At 40.3% G+C, this 26,528-nt stretch overlaps 2 protein-coding genes and 1 long non-coding RNA gene across 4 annotated transcripts in view; 1 reads left to right on the top strand and 2 right to left on the bottom strand.

The window, feature by feature from the left end:
• Positions 1 to 1,740, top strand: part of LOC123257585 — a 38,508-nt gene extending 36,768 nt beyond the window's left edge. Inside the window, exon 3 of the long non-coding RNA XR_006507717.1 lies at positions 1,576 to 1,740. This is a non-coding gene — a long non-coding RNA (uncharacterized LOC123257585). The remainder of the gene's footprint in view (positions 1 to 1,575) is intronic.
• Positions 1,741 to 12,798: 11,058 nt separating this feature from the next.
• LOC26513828 (zinc finger BED domain-containing protein 6) lies at positions 12,799 to 14,328 on the bottom strand. The gene is made up of 2 exons (XM_014904866.3): positions 13,483 to 14,328; positions 12,799 to 13,358 (listed from the first exon to the last, which is right to left on the bottom strand). Exons 1-2 carry the CDS (start codon positions 14,305 to 14,307, stop codon positions 12,969 to 12,971), a joined length of 1,215 nt encoding a protein of 404 aa, XP_014760352.2. The 5' UTR covers positions 14,308 to 14,328; the 3' UTR covers positions 12,799 to 12,968.
• A 3-nt stretch (positions 14,329 to 14,331) lies between these two features.
• On the bottom strand, positions 14,332 to 17,237 carry LOC26514542 (zinc finger BED domain-containing protein 4). 2 transcript variants are annotated; one of them, XM_032452088.2, is made up of 6 exons: positions 16,431 to 17,237; positions 15,513 to 16,335; positions 15,001 to 15,085; positions 14,797 to 14,936; positions 14,531 to 14,731; positions 14,332 to 14,472 (listed from the first exon to the last, which is right to left on the bottom strand). In XM_032452088.2, the coding sequence occupies exons 2-6, from the start codon at positions 15,666 to 15,668 to the stop codon at positions 14,338 to 14,340; spliced, it is 717 nt and encodes a 238-aa protein (XP_032307979.1). In that variant the 5' UTR covers positions 15,669 to 16,335; positions 16,431 to 17,237; the 3' UTR covers positions 14,332 to 14,337. The 2 variants fall into 2 exon arrangements, with proteins under 2 accessions (XP_032307979.1, XP_032307980.1); XM_032452089.2 differs by lacking the exon at positions 14,332 to 14,472 and having other exon boundaries at positions 14,660 to 14,715; positions 16,431 to 17,128.
• Between the last annotated feature and the right edge of the window lie 9,291 nt (positions 17,238 to 26,528).

Below are 26,528 nucleotides of genomic sequence, written 5' to 3'. Positions count from 1 at the left end.
CTAAAACGGAAATACACCCACATCATTCTACAATCTTCGAGGCTTAATTTATCTTAATTTATTTACTAATGATTTTTGTGACGTGCAATGGAATCTCTAGCACCAGATGAACATCCTGCCGTACTGCTTCTTTTCTGATTTTATTGAATCTTACATTTTAGCCCTTTTCGCATTCTATGATACTTGAATAGCCTAAAACGGAAATACACCCACATCATTCTACAATCTTCGAGGCTTAATTTATCTTAATTTCTTTACTAATGATTTTTTGTGACGTACCATGGAATCTTATGCACCAGATGAATAGACATACGCCGTACTGCTTATTTTCTCATTTTACTGAATCTTACATTTTAGCCCTTTTCACATTCTATGATACCTGAATAGCCTAAAACGGAAATACACCCACATCATTCTACAATCTTCGAGGCTTAATTTATCTTAATTTCTTTACTAATGATTTTTTGTGACGTACCATGGAATCTTATGCACCAGATGAATAGACATACGCCGTACTGCTTATTTTCTCATTTTACTGAATCTTACATTTTAGCCCTTTTCACATTCTATGATACCTGAATAGCCTAAAACGGAAATACACCCACATCATTCTACAATCTTCGAGGCTTAATTTATCTTAATTTATTTACTAATGATTTTTGTGACGTGCAATGGAATCTCTAGCACCAGATGAACATCCTGCCGTACTGCTTCTTTTCTGATTTTATTGAATCTTACATTCTAGCCCTTTCACATTTTATATTACTTGAATAGCCTAAAACGGCAATACATCCACCTCAATCTACAATCTTTGAGGCTTCATTCTGTGATACTTCAATGGGTTAAATTTTTTTTGTTCTTACATTCGGATCTCCAGATTCTGCACCAGATGCATTAGCATATTATCATGTTTTTTTTGTGTTACTTAATTTTACATGTTAATCCCCATCTCATTCCATCCTGTATTTAAACGACAATCGATCCATCTCAATCTACTATCTTCATTATATCTTTATTTAGTTATATCTTTATTTAGTTGCATTTTTTCCTACAATGGGATCTCTTCAGTGGGATCGTCCCAGTTTTTTTTTTTTTGTCTCATCATAATTAATTTTACATTTTAACCATGCCATGCCACATTCCACCAATATCAATCATCAATATTCGTTTTCAATTATTATTTATTTAATATTTCAATCATTATTATTTATTTCCATTATTTTATTTAGTTTTTTTTTTTTGCTTAATGTTTTTTTTTGCATTTTTCTATTACATTTTATTTTTTTGAGTCCCTGAATAAATTTTTTTTAAATATATTTGAGACACAAAAAACTAAATGTTAAAAAAATGCTACAAATTTTTCGGTCTGAAAGCTTTTGAAAATATCTCAGAAAAAAATTTTTTATTTTACTATTTTATATATTTATATTATATTTTTGGTATTTTTCTTTTGTTACGTTTTGTATATTTATTTTGATTCACTTAATTATATTCTCTATTTGTTTTGTTTTCGATTTATATTTTATAATATCTTTTTGTCGATGATAAATTACCATGCTGCTAAAACGGTGCCAGAGTCTGGAGACCCATCCTAAGAGCGCTCATAGGAAGGCCATCCGCCTTCCATTCACGGGGGATTAAGCTATTCCGGAGATCAAGAGGACAAAGCAATGTGACACCAATGGCAATAAACCCCGCTTCATTTTTTATGTTTTTGTAAGCAAATAAAAATTAAGTGTCATCAAAGACAGAGTTGTAATTTAAAAAAAACAAGAAAGAAAGCCAACTTCGGGCGGAGCCGAAGTTGATATACCCTTGCAGTTAAGGTTGTTCCATTTCTGATCGTTCATTTATATGGCGGCTATAGGGTACAGTTTGCCGATCCCTATGTAGCGGTGGTCTGAAGGGACTTTAAAAGAAACCGAAAATTTAAACGAGATAGGTAAAAGATGACTTCAATATTTGAATCGAGTAGCCGTTAAATAAAACTCATTGCAGCGTTTAAAGTGGACAGATTACGTTCTGATATTTTGTGACGCTTAGATTTTAACAATAGGTGGCGCTAGAAAACTTATTTAAAACCGGTTAAGCTCAGCTGGAGATTAGTCTACCCTGATGGGGTATTGATCAGGGAAGATTAGCGGGTTGTTCTAAAATATGGAGGACGACTAAAATCGGGGACAATTCCGCTGCAGCTGGCTTTAAACGCTCGGAGGCGTGCAGTTTCGCTCTCTTTTCTTGTGTGCGCAGTCGTAAGTTACAGTCGAGTCTACGCTTATTTAACCCGGACTGTTGCATTTAGCGGGAGCTATCTGCTGTTTGGCCAGCCGCCAAATTCAACATATTTTAAAGGGGTCGGATCTGCGGGTATGTAACCATGTGAACAGTGCGGATCGGTGCTCCTAACTCAGGGGTAATCATTTTTTTTTTAGTTCGGCCCTCTTAAAATTATAAAATCAAAAAATCTGTTGAGAGACTAACAAAATTGGTCGGATGAGATGAGTTGACGTCGCTCCCGAAACCCTTGTATATCCTCCCGAGTTTCGGCCCTGTCGCGGCAACGAAATATATATTTAATTTAGTGGGTTGGTCATAAGCCCTGGATGGACGCCTTGCCGCCAAAATCGCGCCGCAGCACCCTGGCCCCATTACTAGCTCGGATCCTGTTATTCCTGGCATATATATATATATATATATTTTTGCCAGTTCAAAATCGGAATTTGCATAATAATCACGTGTCACTAACCTAATTTGATTTTTTTTAAGCGTAGAACAGAATTTTTATAAATATTTCTTTAGTCATTTAAGTCCGAATTAGTTTCGATTCAAAACCATGAGCATCATGTTTTCGACTTTTTTTTAGTTTTTTAGTTATAAGTTTATCTAATCTAAATTTCTCTTAGTGTATATAAACGCTCGTATGCAAGCTTATAGCTTTTATATGCAAGAACCAGTCTCCAGAATCTTCTAACGATAAGGAATCTCTACACTTTTGAGCAGATAACACAAATTTTAATGCCTCATTTTGGGGATGACTACTTTTAGGCCACTTTACAGCTTTCAGCCCTCGGAAGATCGATCTTTTCGCTGGATCAGGAGTGAATACTGTGAGTCATTTTTGTGCATGTTTTTATTATATCCTAAATTCTACCCTGATTGGGAAAAATTGTCTTTTGATAAATTTTATAATAATCTGCAAATAGTGTAGCATACCTGGCCGTCAATGAATTTAAAAAAAGTAAATAACGTAAACTTATTACAAACCTTTAAGCTTGAACTTAAAGTACATTATTTATCATTCAAATTGCGTTTAATAAAATATCTAAGCCTCTTCAAGTATCTTTCCAATATCGAAGCAACAATTGTGAACTTTAAGAAAACTTTTAAAAATCTTATCGAATCTTATACTCATTAGCAAGTTAGAAAAAACTGAATCGAAGACATTTATAAAGAATTTTTTTTTTTATATAAAATTTGATTTATTAAATTTATCGGAGTATTTTAGTACATTTATCATTATGTTAGCATGTAAGTTTATCTGCAAAAACTAAACCCTGTTAATCTTGAATCATGAAAATGAACTAAACCTTATTCATCTGAACTCAGCTAATGACCTAGCGGTCGTAGAATAAAGGGGTCATCAGAGCCAGTCTCAAGGATGATGTTCTTAGGTTGAGAAGGCAAATTGGAGGCCACATCTACACCAGTGGTTCCGCCTAGTTTACGTCTTCGCGCTCTCGTCCTTCTCTATCCACCTCTATAAAATTTGATCTTCTATATACTTTACCGGTTCTATCTTCCAATTCCTATGTCGCTAGCACGCTCAATTTTTGACTTTAGAGTATTAATATGTAATCTGTGCGATCCGTCCGAAACAAGACTTCCACCCCCCAAGCCGACGAGCGAGAGCTGGACTCTATAGCGTGCCCCAGTGAAGACGGGTCCCTTTCTTTACACACACCGTTGCACGTTGCAGTTCTTATTATTAATATTCCTAAAGAAAAGTGGCGCCCAACGTGAAGGGCCTCTGTGAGTAAAGTAAACACTCATAGGGACTTACGAATAGAACTTCAAATTTTATTTAAATTATTTTTATCATTTTTATCCAAAGGTCTGGCTAAAAGCAGAATTTAGTGAGGATAACAGTTAAAAGGACATTAGTGTCTTTTCTGACCAAAGCTAAATTCTGGAATTATCCCCACCATTTCCTACGAAACCATAGGAGTTAATGCTAGTTAGTGCGTGAACACAGATCACATACAACTGCGGTTAGTTGTCTGTCCGGCGGAAATTAACACCCATGGAAATCATTTCTATTCCTCTAAGGGTATCACTAGTCTAAATTTAATGGGAGCTTAATGCACAAGCTTGCGAGCAGTGTATTAACCTAAATTGAATAGCGAAAACCCGAACTTTTAACTCTATTTATTTTCCGAGATAAATAAAACATTCCGTAGATTCAGACCTGAAAACAAATACTACATTTTTGTAGAAAGGGCATTGACCAGGATCAGTTCAAGGTGTTATTATCTCCCTCTAGGAATTTCAAGAAGATTAGAGGGTAGTCCTCTAAATAGGAATTCGAACCTCTTGTAACCTTTGCGAAGAAAATTAGTAAACGAAAATAAAACCTGCGACAGGCGTGGCATTAAGCTAGAGTTCAGTTTAGATATCTTTTATATTTCCTGAGAATTTGTTTAGTTGCTATTTTGGTTTTGTAAGTAGAAATAGCTTCGGGAGAAAGCTCAAAGCCTGTGTGTTTCATTTGCAAGGCTGAGATCGAAACGGCAGCCGAGTCCTCAAGAACAACTTGTAATCACGAGGTCCACAGGCGGTGTATAGAATCCCATTTTCAAAAAAGCAGACTCTATCCAGTTTGCAAATACCAATGTGGGCCATCTGGGAGTAAGGCGCCGGACGCACGCGAAACCCGGTCAAGATCTAGTATGCAACAATCGGAACCTACTAAGAGTTCCGACCTGCCGGGCGCAAGCTTTGGGAGGGCGTGTGTATTGGGGATTGGGGATCAACGGGAGGGCGAGCGGTCGGCTGAGCCATACAGACGGTGAGATTCTCTTATTCTTTGTAAAGTAAAGATAATAAAGGGGATTTGATTGAAACGAAGCATTCCGTGTTATTTCTGGGCTCGGGCAATCACGTCGAATCTATAAATTCAGTGGAACGTACCCTCAACCTCTGTGAGCTAGTCGCGGCATTTGTTGCGAACAAAATATAGCAAAAACAGTTCGTTACACCTGGCGCCCAAACTACGTGATTGCTTTAGAGTCTAGGAGTAACACAGCTTCAAGATGGGGAAGAAAAATTGGATCTACGCGCTTCGCAAAGAGGAGTTGTGCGAAGTGTGCAGAGAGCTCGGTCTCGCAGCGGATGGAACCGTGGAGATCATGAGGGCACTGGTGGCAAGGTGGGTCGACGAAACAAAGGACGATGAAGTGATGGTAGTCGCGCGTGGATTCGAGGAGAAGTTCGCGCAAAAGCTCGGAAAAGCGGAAAAGCTTATTCAAAGTCTGGCAGTGCCAGAAATGAAGAGCATGAGGAGCATAGAGTCACAAGTGCGGAAGCCAGTCCCGGTACAGGTGGACTATGCGAAAGTGGCGAAACAAGTCCGAAAGTGGTCGTTCCGATTCGACGGAACAGGGGATCCTCTCGAGTTCTTGGACCGAGTAGCATGGTCCGCCAAAACATACGGGATGGATATAAACACAATCCCGCGGGCGATGCCAGAACTACTCCAGGGCAGAGCGCAAAAATGGTTCTTAATGAACGACGAGGAGTGGCCCACATGGATGGAGTTCAGAAGGAGCTTCGAGGCCTTTTTCCTGCCAAAAGGATACTTTGAGAAACTGGCAGACCAGGTAAAGCAGCGGAAACAACAACGAGAAGAGCCGTTTAAAGAGTACATGGTGGACCTTCAGGCGCTAATGAAGCCTTTAGGAAAGTCCACAAAAGAGGTCATCGATAGGCTAGTGGAGAACTGCATGCCGCGCATGAAAATGTTCATGAGACCATACGCATGTGTATCACTCGAGGAGGTCATGGGTCTAGCCGAGGAATTCGAAGAGCTGGCTTTGGAAGAGGAGGTCTTCAATAGACAAACCTCCGGGGTAGACAAAAGATGGCCAACAGAGGAACCGCACCATAAACCACCGGAGCAACAGAGCCATCCAGGACAGGGGTGGGGGCAGAGATGGCAGCCTGAGGAGCATCGCTAAATGCCACAGCAACAGCAGCCGAGCCAGCAATGGACAGGCCCAAGGCAACAGCAGCCTAGTCAACGATGGGCAGCAAACCAAAGTCAAAGGCAGCCGAACAAGCAGTGGGCAGCGACGCCTGGACAGGGACATGTAGAAAACCCAGCACAGGCATGAACAGAATGCTGCCAAAGAGCGGGAAACGTGCAGCGATCTCAGCCGTAGAGAGGAAGGCGGAGATCGCGAGGTGCTGCCTCTCAGAACTAGTTTGAGGATTAACCGGAGACGATCAGCAATTAGCGGCAGTCATCAAGGTCGGAGGAGCAGAAGTGAGGGCCATGGTGGACACCGGGGCAACGGCTAGCTTCATCTCAGAAGAGCTAGCAAAGAACCCGGGAATCGCCGGAGAACGGAAAGCAACAAGGAGACTAGTAAAGTTGGCCAACGGGAGCCACATAGACACTCAAATGGTACTCCTAACAACAGTAAGCTTTGGCAACAAGAAAGATTTATTTTTTTATATTTTTGTTGAAATAAATGTGCAACTAAAGAGAAAAGAATGAAAGGATTTTGAATAAAGTTTAAGTTGACGCTAGTGATAAGTGAACCTTACTGAGAAAGATAAAAATTGAAAATGTGAAGTTTAAAGCAAAGAAGGAAAAATGTAGAAAAGGAAAGAAAGAAAAATCCAAAAAAAGTAGTTAATAAAAATTAAGCCAGTAATATCAATAAGTGAAATTTATTATTTTCTATTTTTTTATTTTTTATTGTTAATTTTTGAACCATTGCGATGAAGTGTTCCTAAGAAGAAGAGAAAGAGAAAAGAAAAGGTAAAGAAGTGCCGATATGATCAGAAGGAAGTGTGTGCCGGAGAAGAAGAGAGAAAAAAAGAGTGAAAGCAAAAAGTGAAGTTTGATTTGCAATTGATTGGAGTGGAAAAAAAAAAAACAAAGAGAAGCACAGTGGTATTAGTCAGAGTTTTGAATTTGAAAAAAAAAAAAAGGAAATAAATGAAATATGATTAAATTTCAGTTTTTTTTCTTATTATCTTGATTGAAAGCGAAGAAGAAAGAAGTGAGAAAACTTAGACTGGAAAAGAAAAAAAAAAAAAATGCTAATGGAAAATTTCTAAAGAAAAAAAACAAAACTTGACATAAACCCATCTTAAACTCTAGTCCACGCCAACAGCCACCAACGCCAAGGGGTCGACCTTTTCGCCGAGGAAGTACGTAAGTCAGAGATTTTCCATTGTAAATTGAAAGAAGAAGACGTCTAATTGAAAATTGAATAGCCATGCACAAACTTTGATTTAACATTTATACTATTAGTTTTTGTTTTGTTTTTCCCCACTGTACACACAACCTTAGACAGAACAATAAAGTGAAAGAAAATTTTGAATAAAATGAGTTTGAATAAAAATTTTTGATAAATTAATTAAACTATAAATACCCATGCAGAACAAAATTATTAGTAAAGTACGAATTATTAGTAAAGGAAAAACATATTAATAATCAAACAAAACAAACAAATAGGTTAGGATTTTTATTAGGATTAATCATTTTCTATACTACTTTGTTAAAATACTAGGATTAGACCAGCTATGTTAATTAAGAACTATCAATGAAAGATTATAAATAAAAATGTTACTGTAAAATTAACCAACTAACTTCGCAAATGAATCCTCGGGTGTAACGGGGGAAAAGGGGCCACGAGAGTCTCACTCTTCTGCCTGTGGCCATGGTAGGGTTGGGGAATGCAAAAGGACACAACACCAGCAGTGAAACTTCGTAGTTTTCTCGAATCGAACTTCGATCCTGTCCTAATTTTTCTATTTTTCTTTGAATTTGATGAACGTGAAAACCGGCTCAGATCTCTAGCGGAGATTTTAAATCTCTCTCTGTCGCAGCACGCAAATTTCTTATCTCTAAATTATTATGATCCGGCGTTGCAACTGCTGAAGGACCTGTCCCAGCAAGACCACCCCCCAAGCCGACGAGCTAGAGCCGAACCCTTCTAGCGTGCCCGCGAGCACAGGTCCTTCCACCGTCCCTACAAACGTTGCACGTTACACTGGGCCACCGGATAACAAGACAGGGAATTGGTATGGATCCTGGAAAGGTTGCACCGATCACGGAATTGGAACCACCGACAAACGTGAAAGGAGTACGACAATTCATAGGGATGGCGTCGTGGTATCGGCGGTTCGTCCCTGATTTCGCTGGGATCGCAAGGCCGTTAAACGATCTTCTACGGAAGGGAACAAAGTGGGAGTGGATGGCAAGACACCAAGAGGCGTTTGAGAAGTTAAAGTCGTGTTTAGCAGAGGATCCAGTTCTGGCATGCCCCGATTTCACGAAGAAGTTTGTGCTGCAAACAGACGCCAGCGACTACGGCGTGGGTGCAGTACTGACGCAGGACACGGATGAGGGCGAGCGAGTGGTCGCTTACGCCAGCCGAACGCTAATAGGCGCAGAGAATTACTCGGCGACGGAGAAAGAGTGCCTGGTAATAATATGGGCCATTCGGCAGATGAGACCATACCTGGAGGGGTACCAGTTCGACGTGATCACGGATCACATGGCGCTGAAGTGGTTGAACAACATAGAGAGCCCACTCGGAAGGATCGCGAGATGGGTCTTCGAATTACAACAGGACGATTACGTTATCAGCTACAGGAAAGGCAAGCTGAACGTAGTCGCGGATGCACTTTCCCGCCAGCCGATTGTGGAGAAGCTGAGGAGTGCCACAGCAACCGAAGACGCGGAATGCATTTGGATAGGCTCACTGAAGAAGAAAATAAAGGAAAACCCACAGAAGTATCCGGAGTACGACATGTTCCACACAGAGCCGGGAGCGAGGAAGTGGCATCGTGGAAATTATGTGTGCCGATGGACATGAGGCAACAGGTGCTGAAGCAGAACCACGACGCACCAACAGCGGGACATCTAGGCGGAAGGAAAACGATTGCGAAAGTAGCAGCAAGGTACTTCTGGCCAGGGATGCAAAGGTACATAAGGAAGTATGTCAGAAGAGGATCCCAGAGGAACCATGGCCGACGGTATGTGCGGATTTCGTGGGACCTTTGCCGAGGTCCAAGCATGGAAACACTGTTGGTAATGATCGATCGGTTCTCAAAATGGACAGAGATGGTCCCAATGCGGAAAGCCACAACAGATACGCTGCAGAAGGCAATCCGCGAAAGGATCATCGCTAGATACGGGGTGCCAAAGGTAATGGTGACGGACAATGGTGTTCAAACAGGGCAAACAGGACGGTGAAGACGATGATCGCCCAGTTTGCCCAGAAAATGCGGAAAAATTGCAGGAAGTGTTCGAACTGGTGCGGAGAAACATGGAGCGCGCGGCGCAGGAGCAAGCTCGGCACTACAATCTGAGGAGGCGGGAGTGGAGCCCGAAGATCAGCGACACAGTGTGGGCAAAAGAGCACCATTTGTCCAAGGCAGCCGAAGGATTCGCGGCAAAGTTAGCGCCGAAGTACGACGGGCCGTACACGGTGATGGACCTTGTGTCGCCAGTGATTGCTGTGCTACGGCACGCTTGGAGAGGAGAAAAGGAGAATGTACGATCACCAATAAGGGAAAAACAATGGAAACAAGAATAGGAAAAAAATAAAAACAAAAAAAAAAACTGCAGAACACATAGGAGAAAGGAGAAGACCCACAACGGGAGCATGGAAGTAAGAGAGGAAAAAAAAAACAACCTATAAAAGGCAGGGGGGACACCGACCGGCCTTCTTTTTCGTTTTCTACAAGTCGACCATGATACCGCCATCCCACGCATCACCGTTGGTCTCCTCGGACGAGAGTGACCTGGAGATACTGGATTTGCCAGGGACGTCCGGAGGCTCCAGGCGACGAGGAGGGTCCTCCGGGTGATGGCCCGGGGGGCCAATGGAGTAAGGGCGATCCCGGTGGGCAGAGCCAGGACAGAGGAGGAGGACCACCGGCCGAGCCCTGGCAAGGGCCAGGGGTAGGTTGGCCAGAGATGCGGTCCGCCAATGGAAGGCGGAGGCAGCTGCAGGGCGTGCCGCGATGCTCCGGAGAGCCGCGCGCCGGAGGTGCCAGCAGAGCAGGGCCACCCGGCGGGGCCGTTGGGCCAGGAAGGAGGCGCGAATAAGGAGGAAGACGGGGCCACGGGAGTCGCCAATCCGAAAGTGGCAGCCGGCGAGGCCACCCACCCCGCACCCGCAGGAGCGGAAGAAGGAGGAGACAGAGGAGGAGCCATGGACGCGAGGTCCGTGGGTGTGGCCAGCCCCGAAGGTGAGGCCGGGGCTGGAGAGGCAAGTCTCCTGCCCGGAGAAGAGGCCGCCAAGGCCAGTGCTCAAAAGAGCCGAGTCGGCAGGAGATGGAGGAGCAGTGCCCGAGCAGAACTGTCCGCCGGAGCTAAAGGGGAAGGTGGAGGAAGAGGCCCGGAGGAGGAAGGAAAAGCCGGGCAGGTGGAGCATTATCTGGCAGATCGGGCCAGAAAGTTTTCGGGTGCGCGGCGGTCAGAACGGGATACGCGTCACCCGGAAGCTATAGAATAAAAAAGAAAGGAATAATAAAATATAGAGCGCAAAAACGAAACACTTACAAGAAAAAAATGGGGGGGAGGGGAAGTCTAAAAGACACAAAAAAATACATACATATAAAAAAAAAAAAATATATAAAATAAGAAAAAATATTTAAAAAAAAATGAAACGGAAAAAAATAGAAAAAACTGAAAAAAAATACAAAAAAAAAAGAAACAAGGAAAAATATATACATATTAAAAATATATAAAATAAGCGAAAAATATTTAAAACAAAAAACGAAAATGAAATGGAAAAAAAAGTTAGAAAAAATATGAAAAGAAAAGAAATACAAAAAAAAAAAAACCACAAAAAAAATATATATATTAAAGATATATAAAAGATGAAAAAATATATAAAAAAAAAAAATAAATAAAAATGGAAAATATATAAGAGTACATAACTATATATATACAAAAAAAAAAAAAAGCGGTACTCACAACAGCATAGGGAAAGGGAAGGGGAACGACCCTAACATCACCCGAAGAAGGGGGGAAGTGGATAAGGGTATCCACACACAAAAATATCCACTCGCAAAAGGGGGAAAAAAATCAAAAGAAAAAAAAAATTATATTATTATATCTGGTGGATTGACCTGCACAATAACAATACGGATCGGTGGCCCGAGCGGGGCCCGACCGGGGGCTTGTCCTGTGCGGTAGGTAGGCCCTTCGTGCCCTGATCCGGCCGCTAAGCAGCGAGGAGCATATCCTGCTCGGCGTATGCCTGGGAGGTGAGCCACTCGGCCTGTTAACACGGATTAGGTGCCGGCCGCGGCGAAAGGGCAAGTGCAGCGAGCTAAAGGTTCCGAGGTCCACGGCACCCATCAAGGAGGAGCAGCAACAGCAGAGGCGACGGCGACAACGAGGAAGCAGCAGCATCGACGAGGGAGCGGCGGCGACGGACGAGCAGCGGCAGCAGAAGACCAGCGCAGAAGACGGCAGCGACAACACAGGCCCCGCAACCAGAGTCCGTGAGTCCGAACGAAGGGAACCGTAAGCCGTTTCGGTGCCAGGCACCAAGACCACACGACCTGACGGGCGCAAGCTTTGGGAGGGCGTGTGTATTGGCACCAACCCGGAGCGGGGATCGGAGATCGACGGGAGGGCGAGCGGTCGGTCGGCTGAGCCAAACAGCCGGTGAGATTCTCTTATTCTTTGTAAAGTAAAGATAATAAAGGGGATTTGATTGAAACGAAGCATTCCGTGTTATTTCTGGGCTCGGGCAATCACGTCGAATCTATAAATTCGGTGGAACGTCAACTTTAACCTCTATGAGCTAGTCGCGGCATTTGTTGCGAACAAAATATAGCAAAACAGTTCGTTACACCCTACAATTTTGAGAAAATCTATTTACAGTTCCCCATTGATTTTTTCTTTATGGAGGATGCCCCAATTTGAACGGTATACCATTGTAAAGCTAATTTTTTTCTGAATCGAATGAGATCATTACTATCAAAATTGCTCCCTACGATTCGATGTAATCATCCTGAATTTGAATTTCCCCATTATCTCCCCTTATAGAGGGTGCCCCATTTTGCACGGTATATCACAAGAAAGAATTTTTTGCTGAATCGAATATCCGTAGTTCCATTAAAATCGATCCCAACGATTTGATGGAATCAAGTCTTGAAATTTATACATGCTTAACAGCACAATGTTAAAGCTCAACAATCACATGTGTTGGCCTATTATGTCGGCCACGGTGGGCCCGGAACCTAGCAGCAGAGGGAGAAGCAGCAGCAGAAGGACCGAAGCTGCCGGTGTAGCAGCAGCCGGATCGGCCAACGCTGCCGACTAGGGTTGCATGATATTTCAAAAATATCGTATCAATAATATTTGCACTTTTGAAAAATATCATCGTGATTTTTTTAAATATCACGAAAAAATATCGATATATCGAGTATTTTTGATATTAAAATAGATTTTTTTAAGCTCCCAAAAATAGGTTTGTTTTGTTTCATTTAATTTATAAGTAACATTTATTATATTCACTTCTTAGAAAAACTAAAAATTCATAAGTTTTTATATATATAGTATAGTAGTTATATATATAGCATACATAGTATTAACATTTTTTATATCTGTTTGGAAAACAAAAAATTAACCAATTCATTAAATAATCTTAATAATATAAAACTAAGAAACCAAATAAAAAGTAACTAAACTAACTAAAACTAAAAAAATTTTATGTCCAGAATTCTTTTTTAAGAGATTTTAAAAAAACTCTTTGCGTTACATGCGTATCTGTCATGCGGCTGCGTGTGTCAGCAACCACGCATTTAATTGCAGAGGCCAGCCTCTCGGATGCCACAGAGCTACCTGGCGTTATTAGGTAGCCTATTGCCAATTCCGCTAGCACTGGAAACGTTTCCTTTTGGGAGGTCCAAAATGTAATTGGATCACTCTCCCAGGAAGCGAATGGGAGGCTTAAAAACAGACTCAGCTCCTGATTTTGGGGAACTTCCCTCGTTGTTTGACGCAATGCTATCGACCGTTGATGCGCTTCTTGAAACCCTTCAGATTCGCAAAGCGTGTGTTCATCATTAAAAGGGTTCGCAGACTCCGTCAGTGAGTCCTGTATTAAAAAAAATTGAATTGGAATTTAGTTAGAGACAATGATATATAATTTTTTTATATGTATTTATATATTTTTATTTTATTATAATTGTTAGTCATGCTTAAAACATAATTTTACTTACTTCAGAGATTTTTTGGGAAATTTCTGAAACGATATCCCTGACCACTTCGCTAGCTATGAGAGGCGGGAGGTATAGTTTCTTGAACCGTGGGTCCAACATTGATGACTTGGCGAGTATTTTGTTACATTGTAACGATTTAAAACGATCTTCAGATACTTTTAGAAGAAGTTCTTTAGTTAAAATGCCTTCATTTGATGCTACATTTAGGTTCCGAATTTTTTCTACCAAGAGTGCGATTAGTGGAATTATCATGCTCACGGTGACGTAATTATCTCCGCTTATTTTTTCCGTGGCTTCCTTAAATGGCTTTAGAAAATCGCAAAAGTCTTGGCAAAGATAAATTTCGTTGGACGTAAGCATATCTGGCAATCCTTTTACTGAACTTGCTCTATTTATAAGGACTATTGCCACTTTATTTGACAAACTTAAAAAGGAAATAAGCATGTCGAGACAGGAATTCCACCTTGTGTCAACACTTTGCACAAGTGTCCTTATCCGACCTTCTGATACTCCTTCATCTTTCTGCAGCTTACGCAGCATGTCCATTGCTGCAGGGCTGTGCTTAAAGTGGGTAACTATTTTTTTCACCTTGTCCAAAACGTTAGAGAAAGATGATATCTCTTTCACGACGTTGTCGACTACCAAATGAATGGTGTGAGCAAAGCAAGAAACATGCCTGCCTTTCCCCAAGAATAAATTTGAGGCTGCTTTCATATTGTTAGCATTATCAGTTGTAAGTGATCTCCACTTACATCGTTCAATTTTAAATGCATCACACGCACCCTCCAATAAGCTACATATGTATTCGCTAGTATGCGACTGCATCAAATTAAATTTAATTAAAAATAAGTTAGATTAGATTTTCTTTAAATTGCTTACAAAAAATAGCAATATGCCATACTTACATACATGATACATATAAAACGTAGACAACAGAACACAGTAAACGCCTCTAACGAGAAATACATAAAGAATACACAGACAAAAACACTTTGGACAAAACACAATAAACAGACAAACTTTTTGTATTTATTAAATAAAAGCTCACCTGTTTCATTCGAACTGCTTGTAAACAAACTGCTTGGAGGCAATTGTTTCTTACAAAATGGGCAGTTATTGTGAGGTACGACCGTGTAGAGTTTGTAATCGTAACCCCATCACAAGTAAAGGCAAATTCGTTGACGTCTTGGAACATGCTCCTCATTTTGGCTACACAGCTGTCGTAGCGTTCTTCTATAAGTTCAGTTATCTATTAAATTAATTTAAATCTTTAAAAATCAATTCAAAATTCATAAAAAAATAGAAAGCACTTACCTTGAACCGACTTGGAATGTTATATTTTGGAACACATATGTTTAATAAATTAGCCAGTCCCTCTTTTTCCACGCTACGGACTGGCAAATTGTCCTTGCATACCATATAAACGATCGCATCCGTTATTTCTTTATTTTTTTCTAGAATGTAATGGGAAATTGTTTTTAAATTAAATAATTCATTCGTAATTTATGCAATGCTTACCGGTGGAAGTCGACGCAATCTTGAACGCGTTCTCAATAGAAATCTGCTCAATGGATTTATTCAGTACGTCGACTTTTGTAGGTTTCTGGAAAAAGGTAATAAAATTAATAAAAAAAATTAAAATTTGAAACACTAAACGTTATTTATTTAAAAAAAAAGAATTCTTTGTCAAATTCTTCTAATTGTTTTCTTTGAACTATTTCAAGCTAATTATTGCAATGGCACGAGTATTTTTTTACGTTTACATGAAATGTGCATAAATGGCGGCTTTAAATATAGATATTCTTAAAAAAACACGAGTGCCACTGCAATAATTAGCTTGAAATAGAATATACAGCATAATAGTATAATATAACTATTAATTATACTGTCTCCCTCGTACTAAATCAGTTAAATTACAAGTAAATTAACAAATAAGTCACTAACACAAAATTTCGCGCGAAACTCAACGCACACACCCACACCCACATGAAAAATTGGCGTCTAACACGTTTAACACAATTTGCACTTACCTTTACACAGTGTAGATAAGCAGCTTGGTGCTTGTTTCTCAAATGGGACATCAAGTTTGATGTGTTACCACTTGTTTTTATTAGTTTACTGCAAATATTGCATTTTGCAGAATTGTCTTTTATTTCTCCATAAAAATCCTTCGCGCTCATTTTCATACGTGTAGTTCGTCTCGTGTTTTAGCTCAGTGTGACCAATTAGTGGATATCAAAAATATATTTGAAAAAAATAACGATATTCGATAAATCGCGTAAAAAATTATCACGATATAAATATTTATTTTTATTCAAAAAATATCGATATATTGATATTTTGATAAATTTTTCACATCCCTACTGCCGACCCTGCAAATTCGGCCAATGCTGCCAAATAAAATATTAAAAAAATAGAGAGTAATTAAAAGAAAAAATTAAAAGAATTAAAAGAAACACCGGCTAAACATATGCCGCCATTGGTGGCTATCAAGTCCAATTTTTCAGCAGCAGCAGCGTCGATGGGCTCTTCAGCACCAGCCGAATTTATTATCTTATACCCCTGCGATAGCTCGGACGACTCGGATTGTTACTAATCAGGCTATTGTTCTATTAAAATCGATCCCAACGATTCGATGGAATCATGTCTTTCCACGGATCCACTTTGAATCTGCCCGCACCTCCTGCTGCTGGCCATGCCTCCGCCGCTGCGTTTCCATATCCAAATTTCATGGAATCGGCGTGGCCCTATGTGAGCAGCTGTCTCCGACGTCCCTCTGAAGCAATGCCCTCTGCCGACGTCGACGCCAATCCATGTGACGCTGCTGCCAATGTTGCCGACGCTGACGTCTCTCTACGAAAAAATTTGTCAACATGCATATTCTACATAATTGACCCCTCTTCTCCCTATTGTTAAGAAGAAGAAGGGCCACCTGCCAGAAGTCTCACCTGATGTTGCACGCAGCCATGTGTATGTGCGTTGGCCGGGCGTCCACTTCCAATCCATTGATGACGCTTCCAGGAAATCCAGCGACGCCGGCCAAACGCGGCCATGAAAACAACCCGACGACATCCACGAAGCGTGCCTCCATGTTCCTGTAACGGCTTTTTGCAATTTTTTCCGGCGTCACCCACGCGTTGTTATAGTAGAGATGGTAGGCGTAGGTAGAGATGTGATTTCAAGATGTACTTTCATCGGAAGATTCATGTGTGATTGTGTACGACACAATTATGGCCAACCAAAAAAATTCCCCCGCTGACCCCTCTTCAAAAACGAAGAGCCCGCAAAATACAAATGACAATAAAATAATGACTACTGTTGCAAACAGCGCATATCCCCATACACACACACACACAGATTCAGATCCACTTTCTCCTTATGACCCCTCTTCCAAGGCGAAGAGCCCGCCAAATGCAGGAGATAAGAAAAATAAGATAATAGTTCCAAAATGGTAACATGTCTTGAAATTTGTACATGCTTAACAGGCGCTTAACAGCACAATGTTAAAGCTCAACAGTCACATGTGTTGGCCAATTTCCAACACTGAATGGGCGCCATTCCCCATTTTCATTTCAGAGTTGGATAGATGCCAATCCACATTACTAACTGCGTAAGTATAAATAATTTATTAATAAATAATATCAATTATACCTATTATTTAATTATATTTTTCAGGTTATATTCTATGAATATTTGCCACGCCGTGGTCGACGGGCCCCGGAAGAGGTACGAGGACGGGCCCCCGGAGGGCTACGAAGACGGGCCCGGGAGTGCCACGAGGACAGGCTCTGGGAGCGCCACGAGGACAGCCAAAACGTCGGCCACGGTGGGCGAAAACCACGAAACCCAGCAGCAGAGGGAGCAGTCGCTGCTGGTGTAGCAGCAGCCGGATCGGCCAACACCGCCGATCTAGCAAATTCGGGCAATGCTGCCGAGGCAGAGGCCAAATAAAATGACAAAAAAAAAAAAAGCAAAATAAAATGAAAAAAAATTCAAAGCGTTTTTTTTATGGGAGGACCAGGACAGCGCCGATGCAGCAAGTGCCGACCTGGACAACATTGCCCTGGTTAGAGCAGACACAGCCAGCGCCGTCCTGGACAGCCGGTTTGCACGTGAGCGGGTACAGCTGGAGACGATGGCGGGTCGGCCAGTCCATCCAGGCAACCTCATCAGGTATAAAAATTCGAAAAAAATTTAAATTAAAATAAAAAACCAAAAATATAATAAATATATGTTTTTATATATTTCCCGGGCCCCGAGAGCACGCCGCCTCAATGGCGGTAGACGTCGGGCACAAAGGGCTCGAGTCACATAGAGCCGTCGCTATCACAATAATTCAGTAGATTCACCAGTGTATTTTAACGCCTAACAATATTTACCATAGCTTGCAAATAACTGTTAACCGATTCGAGCGGTCTCAAAATAAGTGTTTGTCACTGAGACTTTGAGCAAAAAGTCTGAGAGCAACCGATTGAGTTGCTCGTATACAAATTTTGCTCGCGCTCAGTCAAAGCACACTTTTTTCTGTTTTCGTTTGGTCTGCTCATTCTAGGACCGTTTGCTTGCGTTCGACGATTCAAAAAGTCTTTTGTGCATGTATGTGTGTATGTGAAGTTTAGTGGGCTCAACTTGTCAATTTGCTTTGTAAATCTCTCGTGTAAACCGTGATTCATCAAATTTATTGAAAATGGGACGAGAATATAATAAAAAAGTGCATCAATTTTTTATATTTAACAAAATGGACAACAAAGTTGTCCAAAGTTTAGTTTTTAAGCTTAACTCAAAATAAATGAATTTAAAAGGAAACTATTCATTTTTTAATTAAAATAATCAATATATTAGTTTGAAATTGAAAAAATTCACGTTTAAAATTTTAAGAAGTTTTTTCGTGAAAATTGCATGTACCATGTAAAGGGTACAGCGAAACGAAAACAAATTATTGAAAAGACTTTTTGCGCTGACTTTTTCAGTCAATCGGTCTTTTACTGAGTCTATCTCCGCGAGCGTCACTCGAATCTCTCATTGAACCATGTTCGGTAGACGAGAGTTTCATGATTGGCTCATCGTAATTCGTTCAACAAAAACCCGAAACAAAACGAAACAAAGTTTACTGCTCAGAGAGAAACCGAAACGGCATGCTTTTTTCGGTTGATCTCGCGAACAGAGCGTAAGCAAAAAAACGGTTAACAGTTATTTGCAAGCAGGGCCGTCGAGAGCCATGTCGGGCCCCGGGGCATAGATTCCTCGCGGGCCCTTTTTCGTTTTAGTCTCTCATTTAAATTACACTGCAGCGTTGCACATTACAGGCTAGCTGGATGATAAAGAAAAAAATGACATTTTGAGACGGTTACTAATAAAATCACCGGGTGGTTCCGATATTTATAGTCCGTTTATTTACATATCAAAACGTATTTGGTACATTTTGGTTGAACTTTGGTTGAATATCTCCTTTGGTAGATTGATTCAATATACATAAACAACTAACTGACGACTAGAGTATTGAAAACTAATTAATCCAAAAAAAACCTTACGAGCTTTCTGTTCAGCGAACATCGAAATGCTTGCATTGAAATCGAGATTACGGGCAAGTCCTGATTCTAGTGCTAGTGTGCCAAGGTTTGTTAGACGTTTTTGACTCATGGTAGAACCACTAACCATACAACATATGTTGTATGGTTAATGGTTTAACATAACAATAGTGGCATTGCCTATTTAAAACTAAAAATGTTCTGCTTGGATGACCGTCGTCCCTGGGCCCTTCAACTATGCTCCTTTTTACACTCATCCTTGTGGAACACCTTGTAGAAGCCACAGATGATGAGTAGCCCGAACAAGAGGGTTCCAAATTAAGAGGTTCATCATTTTCAGTATTTAGTGTTGGGGGTCTTGGAACGAGAATTTCATGATTTAAAATTATTGGTCTTTCAGATTGTTGCTGTGGTTGTTGTTGTTGCAGTTGCTGTTGTTGCACAGGTTGCTGATATGGATAAGGTTGCACTGGTTGCTATTGTTGTTGTTGCACCAGTTGATGCTGTTGATGTTGTTGCTGTTGTTGCACTTTCTGCGGTTGCTGTTGTTGCACTGGTTGATGCTGCTGATACAGTTGCACTGGTTGCTGTTGTTGTTGCAACGGTTGCTGCTGTTGCTGTTGTTGTACCGGTTGCTGCTGTTGTTGCTGCTGCTGATACAGTTGCACTGGTTGCTGCGGTTGTTGTTGTTGCACTGGTTGCTGTTGTTGTTGTTGTTGCACCGGTTTCTGCTGCTAATACAGTTGCACTGGTTGCTGTTGTTGTTGTTGTTGCACCGGTTTCTGCTGCTAATACAGTTGCACTGGTTGCTGTTGTTGTTGCAACGGTTGCTGCTGTTGCTGTTGTTGTACCGGTTGCTGCTGTTGTTGCAGTTCCGGTTGTACTTGTGGTGCAAATGAAAAATTAACATTATTAAAAAATCCTTCCGCCCCATTGTCCCCCATCAACTGCGTAGAAGTATATATGATACGTATCATTTGCAGAATCATCGGAAAAATCATGGGAATGATGGGAATTTTCAGTTGGTAGCTGAGCTGGATTTTGTCCGGGATTTTGTGCGGGATTTTGACGGGATGTTGGATCAAAATCGGCTGCGACGGTTGTCCCGATGTGCGAACATAGGTAAGACCCTATTGCACATAATTACAATAAAATTAAAGAAATATTTAAATACAACTTACATGAAAGTGGAATTGATTGCTCATTTTAACACGAACTTTATTTCGAACTTTATTAATAACACTGCACTAATACTATATTAATATGATGGTCAAAACTTTTGATATTGCTAATTCTTAACAAAATTTGCCACAATTGATTGCGTGAGCTTTTATACAACGGAAGACCGTCAATATTTACATCAATGCTAAGAACGTCTGGCAAGTTTGGAAATTAATTTAATGAATTTAATTGCTTGGATAACCCAATATGCAAAAAAGATCCTCCTCCTATTTCTGCAATATTGGGTTTCTCCAAGCAAGTTGATTTGTAAAAAGCCCTCACATTTAAGCTATGAGAATTAAGTATATTCACTAAATCCATAGCACAACTCCTAGTTGGTTTAGGCTTTATAAACCAATTCCTCAATTCAATATTTAAACTGGAGGCATCTACACTAGCACTAGGGATACTTTAAAATTCGAATTCTTCAATATCTACCTCACCATTTATAAAATCCCTATTCTCAGTATCCCTATTTTCTCCTAAATTATCGTTCCTATTTAAAATATCCCTTTCTCGCCTAATTAGCCTACGCATTTGCCGTTTGCTCAACATATTTTTTTTAAGTTTTTAACTAAATATAAAAAAAAGGGCATCGCATATACATTGGTAATTTTTTTCAATTTATTAAATAAATATTTATTTTTTATTAGAATAAAAAAAACGTATTACACATAAAAATAAAAATGGAAAAATAATTACAAAATTAATTTACGTATAAATTAATAAAATAAAAAATTAGTAATAAATTAATGAATTTTTTTTTTTATTTTTAATATGCTGTGCACACTGATTCTGTTTCACGTTTTAAGACTACTCGGAACCAATGTGCGGTGCATCGAAAGTCTTAAAGTTCAGTTGCATTTGCGCATGTGCATTTATAGCCTTTTCTTTTCCAATTAGCGCAACAACATTTATTTAAGCAACAATCCTATTTATTTTATGAAACAAGGTTCAGTTAAGTAAATGTACTTTATACAAATGTACTTAGATGAACTTCGTATTGAAATAAATAGACAATTTACTTGCCAACCCACACATTGCGCTAATTGGCAATGGAAAATGCACTACAAATTTACGCAAATCCACGTTTTCACTTTTTAACTTATATGTATATTAATGTAATATTTATTTATGTACTTACCTTTAATATATGTCTCAAAAATCCAAAAAAAATTCTTTTGAGTTGTGTGACACACTGAACACTTAAAAAGCAGCCTGATTCGCCTATGCAAAAAAAAGAATGCAAGGCACAAACCGATAAATGACCGAAAATGCAAATGATGAAACAAAAGCAATGTTTCAATGACAATTTTGGCGCGTGCCCACATACATACGGTGCACCGGGTATGCTCGCGTTTAAAACAATGCACTTTTCACTGGGCCTTCAAAATTTATTAACTTATTAATATTTTCTTCTAAAAAAATTGTTTTTACAAAATTATATTATGTTATATGACATGTGTATATAAGTTAAGGTGTCCTTCCATAGTTCACCTGATGAAAAGCAGTTGGTTCATGGTTTGATGTTGATTGGAATACAATTTATTGTTCGTGCCACTTAGATTAACAATTGATTTGGTTATTATTTGTTGAAAGTTCTTATTTAATGAAAGGGAAAGTTGGTTTTAATATAACGATTGGGAATATTTGGAGTAGATGTAGACCATGTTTCTATTTATCTCATATTTAATACATTTAAATTTTTCAATAGCTCAATAGGACGCGACATGTTTAACATGGAGCATTCGCTCGAGAGGGTATGGTCCGCTGTGAACCAGCGCGATCTTAGGGCCACAAAAGTCAAACTATCAAGTTCTCCAGGCCCAGACGGGATCACTCCAAGAACTGCCAGGAGTGTCCCCGACGGCATTATGCTTCGCATAATGAACTTGATCCTCTGGTGCGGAAATTTGCCGTACTCTATCCGTCTGGCCCGAACCATCTTAATTCCAAAGAAGGCGACGGCAAATCAACCGCAAGACTATCGTCCTATTTCAGTCCCCTCGGTTATAGTTAGGCAACTAAATGCCATTTTGGCTTCCCGGTTGAGCGCAGCCATCAACTGGGACACGCGTCAGCGAGGTTTGCTACCTACCGATGGGTGTGCTGAAAATACGACGATTGTTGATTTAGTTTTGAGGGAACATCATAAGCGATTTAAATCGTGCTACATCGGGACCCTCGATGTTTGTAAGGCCTTTGATGCTGTAGCTCACGAAGCGGTCTACAACACATTGGCTTCATATGGTGCCCCGAAAGGCTTCATCAACTACTTACGGAAGGCGTACGAGGGCGGCGGCACAATGCTCGCTGGGAACGGGTGGGTTTCAGAGGCGTTCATTCCTGCCCGAGGAGTGAAGCAGGGTGACCCTCTGTCTCCCATACTATTCAACTTGGACCGGTTGCTTAGGTCCCTACCCAGGGAGATTGGTGCCAAAGTCGGAAATGCCATGACAAACGCAGCAGCATTCGCAGATGATATAGTCCTTTTTGCGGAAACTCCGATGGGCTTCAAAAATTCCTGGACACCACCGTTTGTTTCCTTTCCTCGGTGGGTCTCACCCTTAATACTGATAAATGTTTCACGGTCAGTATTAAGGGGCAAGCCAAACAAAAGTGTACCGTCGTCGAACGGCGAAGCTTCTTGATTGGCGGGCGCGAGTGTCCCCCATTGAAGCGTACTGACGAGTGGAAGTATTTAGGGATAAAATTCACTGCGGAGGAGCGGGCCCGGTACGATCCAGCAGAGGACCTCGGTCCAAAGCTGTTGAGATCGACTCGGGCCCCTCTGAAACCACAGCAGAAGTTGTTTGCCCTTCGGACCGTCCTTATCCCACAACTCTATCACAAGCTGACCCCTTGTGACGATAGGCGTTCTGAAGAAATTTGACAAATTGGTTCGATATACCGCACGGAAGTGGTTGAGGCTTCCGGTGGACCTACCAGTTTCTTTCTTCCATGCCCCCCACAAAAGTGGGGGTCTCGGGTTACCATCTTTAAGGTGGACAGCACCAATGCTTCGACTAAAGCGATTGAGCAACATAAAATGGCCTCACCTCGAGCGATTCGAGGTAGCCAGCTCTTTCGTGGAGGAAGGAATGCGGAGGGCCCGGGATAGGCTTCAGGCTGGAAGTGAAGAACTCTTAACCCGTTCGCACGTAGATTCGTATTTGGCAAATATATTGCACATGTCTGTTGATGGTTGCGGGCTCCGTGAAGCAGAGCGTTTTGCTCCGCAACACGGGTGGGTTAGTCAGCCCACTCGTTTTCTAACAGGAAAGGAATATACTGAAGGTATGAAACTGCTGACCGGGGGAAACTGCTGACGGGGCAACCGGGGGAAAATACTTAAAACCTTGTAACGCCCAACGTATACGAACTAACAAGCCGCACTTTTTTAACAAAGATTTACACGAAACCCAGCACAAATTATTTATATATTTATCTGTACAAATAAATTTTGTTAAGAGGAGCCCCGAAAATAGTCGTGATACTCCAATGAGTTCCGTTTTAAAACTGTTTTTATTTCTTACAATTCTCTTACAAGAAACATACATGAAAATCTTAAATCTATTTAAAACTACTTATCAACGGACTGCTCGCTGACATGCTATGTGACCCTTTCTTAAGTGCTTCAAGTGCACCACATAAATATTTGGTTAGACTGCAGGAGATCGTCTTTCAAACCATGCTGTTAATCACTTATTCACATGGGTCCGATCTCCTACATTCTATGTTTGGAATTCTTATCGTGTTCAATGCTTGAACAAATTTTATACCACTATTTACAATATCCATTCCAATCGTTTTTGGTTTAACAACGTTTTACAACGTATTTAAGAATTTTTAATTTTGCGTGTGCACTCCACTGCGGACATATTGAAAGTGCATAAATATGAGTTTGCTTTTGTCATTCTATTTTTAGAAAGTCCCGTTAGAAATGCCTAGCAGACTATTTTGCATCGTAAATTTTGGACAATCAGCTAATAGTAAAACCGGTTTTCGATAGAATAACTCAAAATCATAGCTTGCAAATAACTGTTAACCAATTCGTGCGGTCTCAAAATAAGTGTTTGTCACTGAGACTTTGAGCAAAAAGTCTGAGAGCAACCGATTGAGTTGCTCGTATACAAATTTTGCTCGCGCTCAGTCAAAGCACACTTTTTTCTGTTTTCGTTTGGTCTGCTCATTCTAGGACCGTTTGCTTGCGTTCGACGATTCAAAAAGTCTTTTGTGCATGTATGTGTGTATGTGAAGTTTAGTGGGCTCAACTTGTCAATTTGCTTTGTAAATCTCTCGTGTAAACAGTGATTCATCAAATTTATTAAAAATGGGACGAGAACTTAATAAAAAAGTGCATCAATTTTTTAAATTTAACAAAATGGACAACAAAGTTATCCAAAGTTTAGTTGTTAAGCTTAACTCAAAATAAATGAATTTAAAACGAAACTATTCATTTTTTAATTAAAATAATCAATATATTAGTTTGAAATTGGAAAATTCACGTTTAAAATTTTAATAAGTTTTTTCGTCAAATTTCATGTACCATGCACAACTGTGCAGCGAAACGAAAACAAATTATTGAAGACTTTTTGCGCTGACTTTTTCAGTCAATCGGTCTTTTACTGAGTCTCTCTGTGCGAGTGTCACTCAAATCTCTCATTGAGCGATGTTCGGTAGATGAGAGTTTCATGATTTGCTCATCGTAATTCGTTCAACAGAAAACCGAAACAAAACAAAACAAAGCCTGCTGCTCAGAGAGGAACCGAAACGGCATGCTTTGTTTCGGTTGCTCTCGCAAACAGAGCGTAAGCAAAAAAACGGTTAACAGTTATTTGCAAGCTATGATATTTACAAATTATCCTCATTAGGAAATTAAGGAAGACGGAGGCGGGAAGCAGGATCGGCAGGAATCTAAGGTAAGAGGTCGGTCCAGGAAGGAGAGCCGTAATAAGACTCGCATCTCCGGGAGAAGCCAGGCCATTGAAATTAAGCTATTCCTGGCGTATTTTTTTTCTTTTTGGGAATAAAAATCTCTCAAATAAAAAACTCAACGTTGATTTGATTCGCGCGCCCCACCAATTTTGGCGCCGCAGTTTTTTTGGCGCCTTATTTGGATTGAAGCCGGACCTGGAATGTCTGTGAAAGCCGGCCAAAAGTGTTGATATGGCCCACCAAAGAAGGACCGCAGGCTAGGAGAGAGGCCTTTTTTTTTTATATATCTGTTTGTCCATAATCCGGAGAATTGCCCCACTTTCTCGGGGCTGAAATCCACCCGGGAAGAAATAAAAGAAGATAGCAGATCGCGATTTCAAATCCGATATATATACATATTAAGGGAGAACAGTTTTGTGGGATAGATTTATTAATCATTTATTTATAGTTTAATTACCTATTTATTTGTGTGTTGGTATATATGTCATAATTTATTAATTATTCTGTGTTTTTTTTATTCGGTTTATTTTTATTTTATATATATTTATTCTTTTTTTTCATTTACACTTTTAAAAATGCTGTGAGTTCCGATAGCGGCCGTAGAAGGGAACGGTTGGCTATTTCCCGAAACAATTAAATATATTTCCTTTATTTTGCGTTAGTCCCTACGTCTTAAGGAGAGCTGTCTTAGGTAGGGGTATAAATCCGGGCAGAAAGCGAGATTAATTATAATAATTATTACATTATTATTATTACTATTATATTACTATTACTATTATTACATTATTATTTTTAAGCGAAACCGAAGCGTCGGAACAAAAGAAGTAAAAGATAAAGATAGGAAATTGAATAGACATTATTGTATAATTTATTTAATAAAAAGATATAAGAATTTGCCAGCGTTCCGCTAAGGATAGGGAGGGCAGGGCATATTTTTTTTAGATATTCAACTGGTGGTGTAGGAGGGAAACGGTGGTGGATATAAACCATGGAGAACTTCCTAAACCGTAAGGATTTATAAACTAACACATATATTTTTGACTACTAATACCTTTTGCTAATTCCAGGAACAACTAAGGAAAACTGCGAATCCTCGTCTCCGCCATCGAAGAGGAAGCGTGGATGTCCCAATGTGTGGAACCATTTTAAGAAAACTGCTGACACAAACAAAGCGATATGCATGTATTGCGATAAAGTTTTAAGGACGGGTGGCAACACAACAAATTTGTTGGACCATTTAAGAAGGATCCACAAAAACATTGATGTAGCCCAAAAAGATTCGCAGCCGACGCAATTGGATACATTTGTAGTGAAAGCGTCAGAATACCCGTCAGGTTCGAAAACAAAAGAAGATCTCGA

Source organism: Drosophila ananassae, chromosome XR, assembly GCF_017639315.1.
Source record: "Drosophila ananassae strain 14024-0371.13 chromosome XR, ASM1763931v2, whole genome shotgun sequence".
Classification (NCBI taxonomy): Eukaryota; Metazoa; Arthropoda; class Insecta; order Diptera; family Drosophilidae; genus Drosophila; species Drosophila ananassae.
This window is presented reverse-complemented; position numbering and strand designations above follow the sequence as displayed.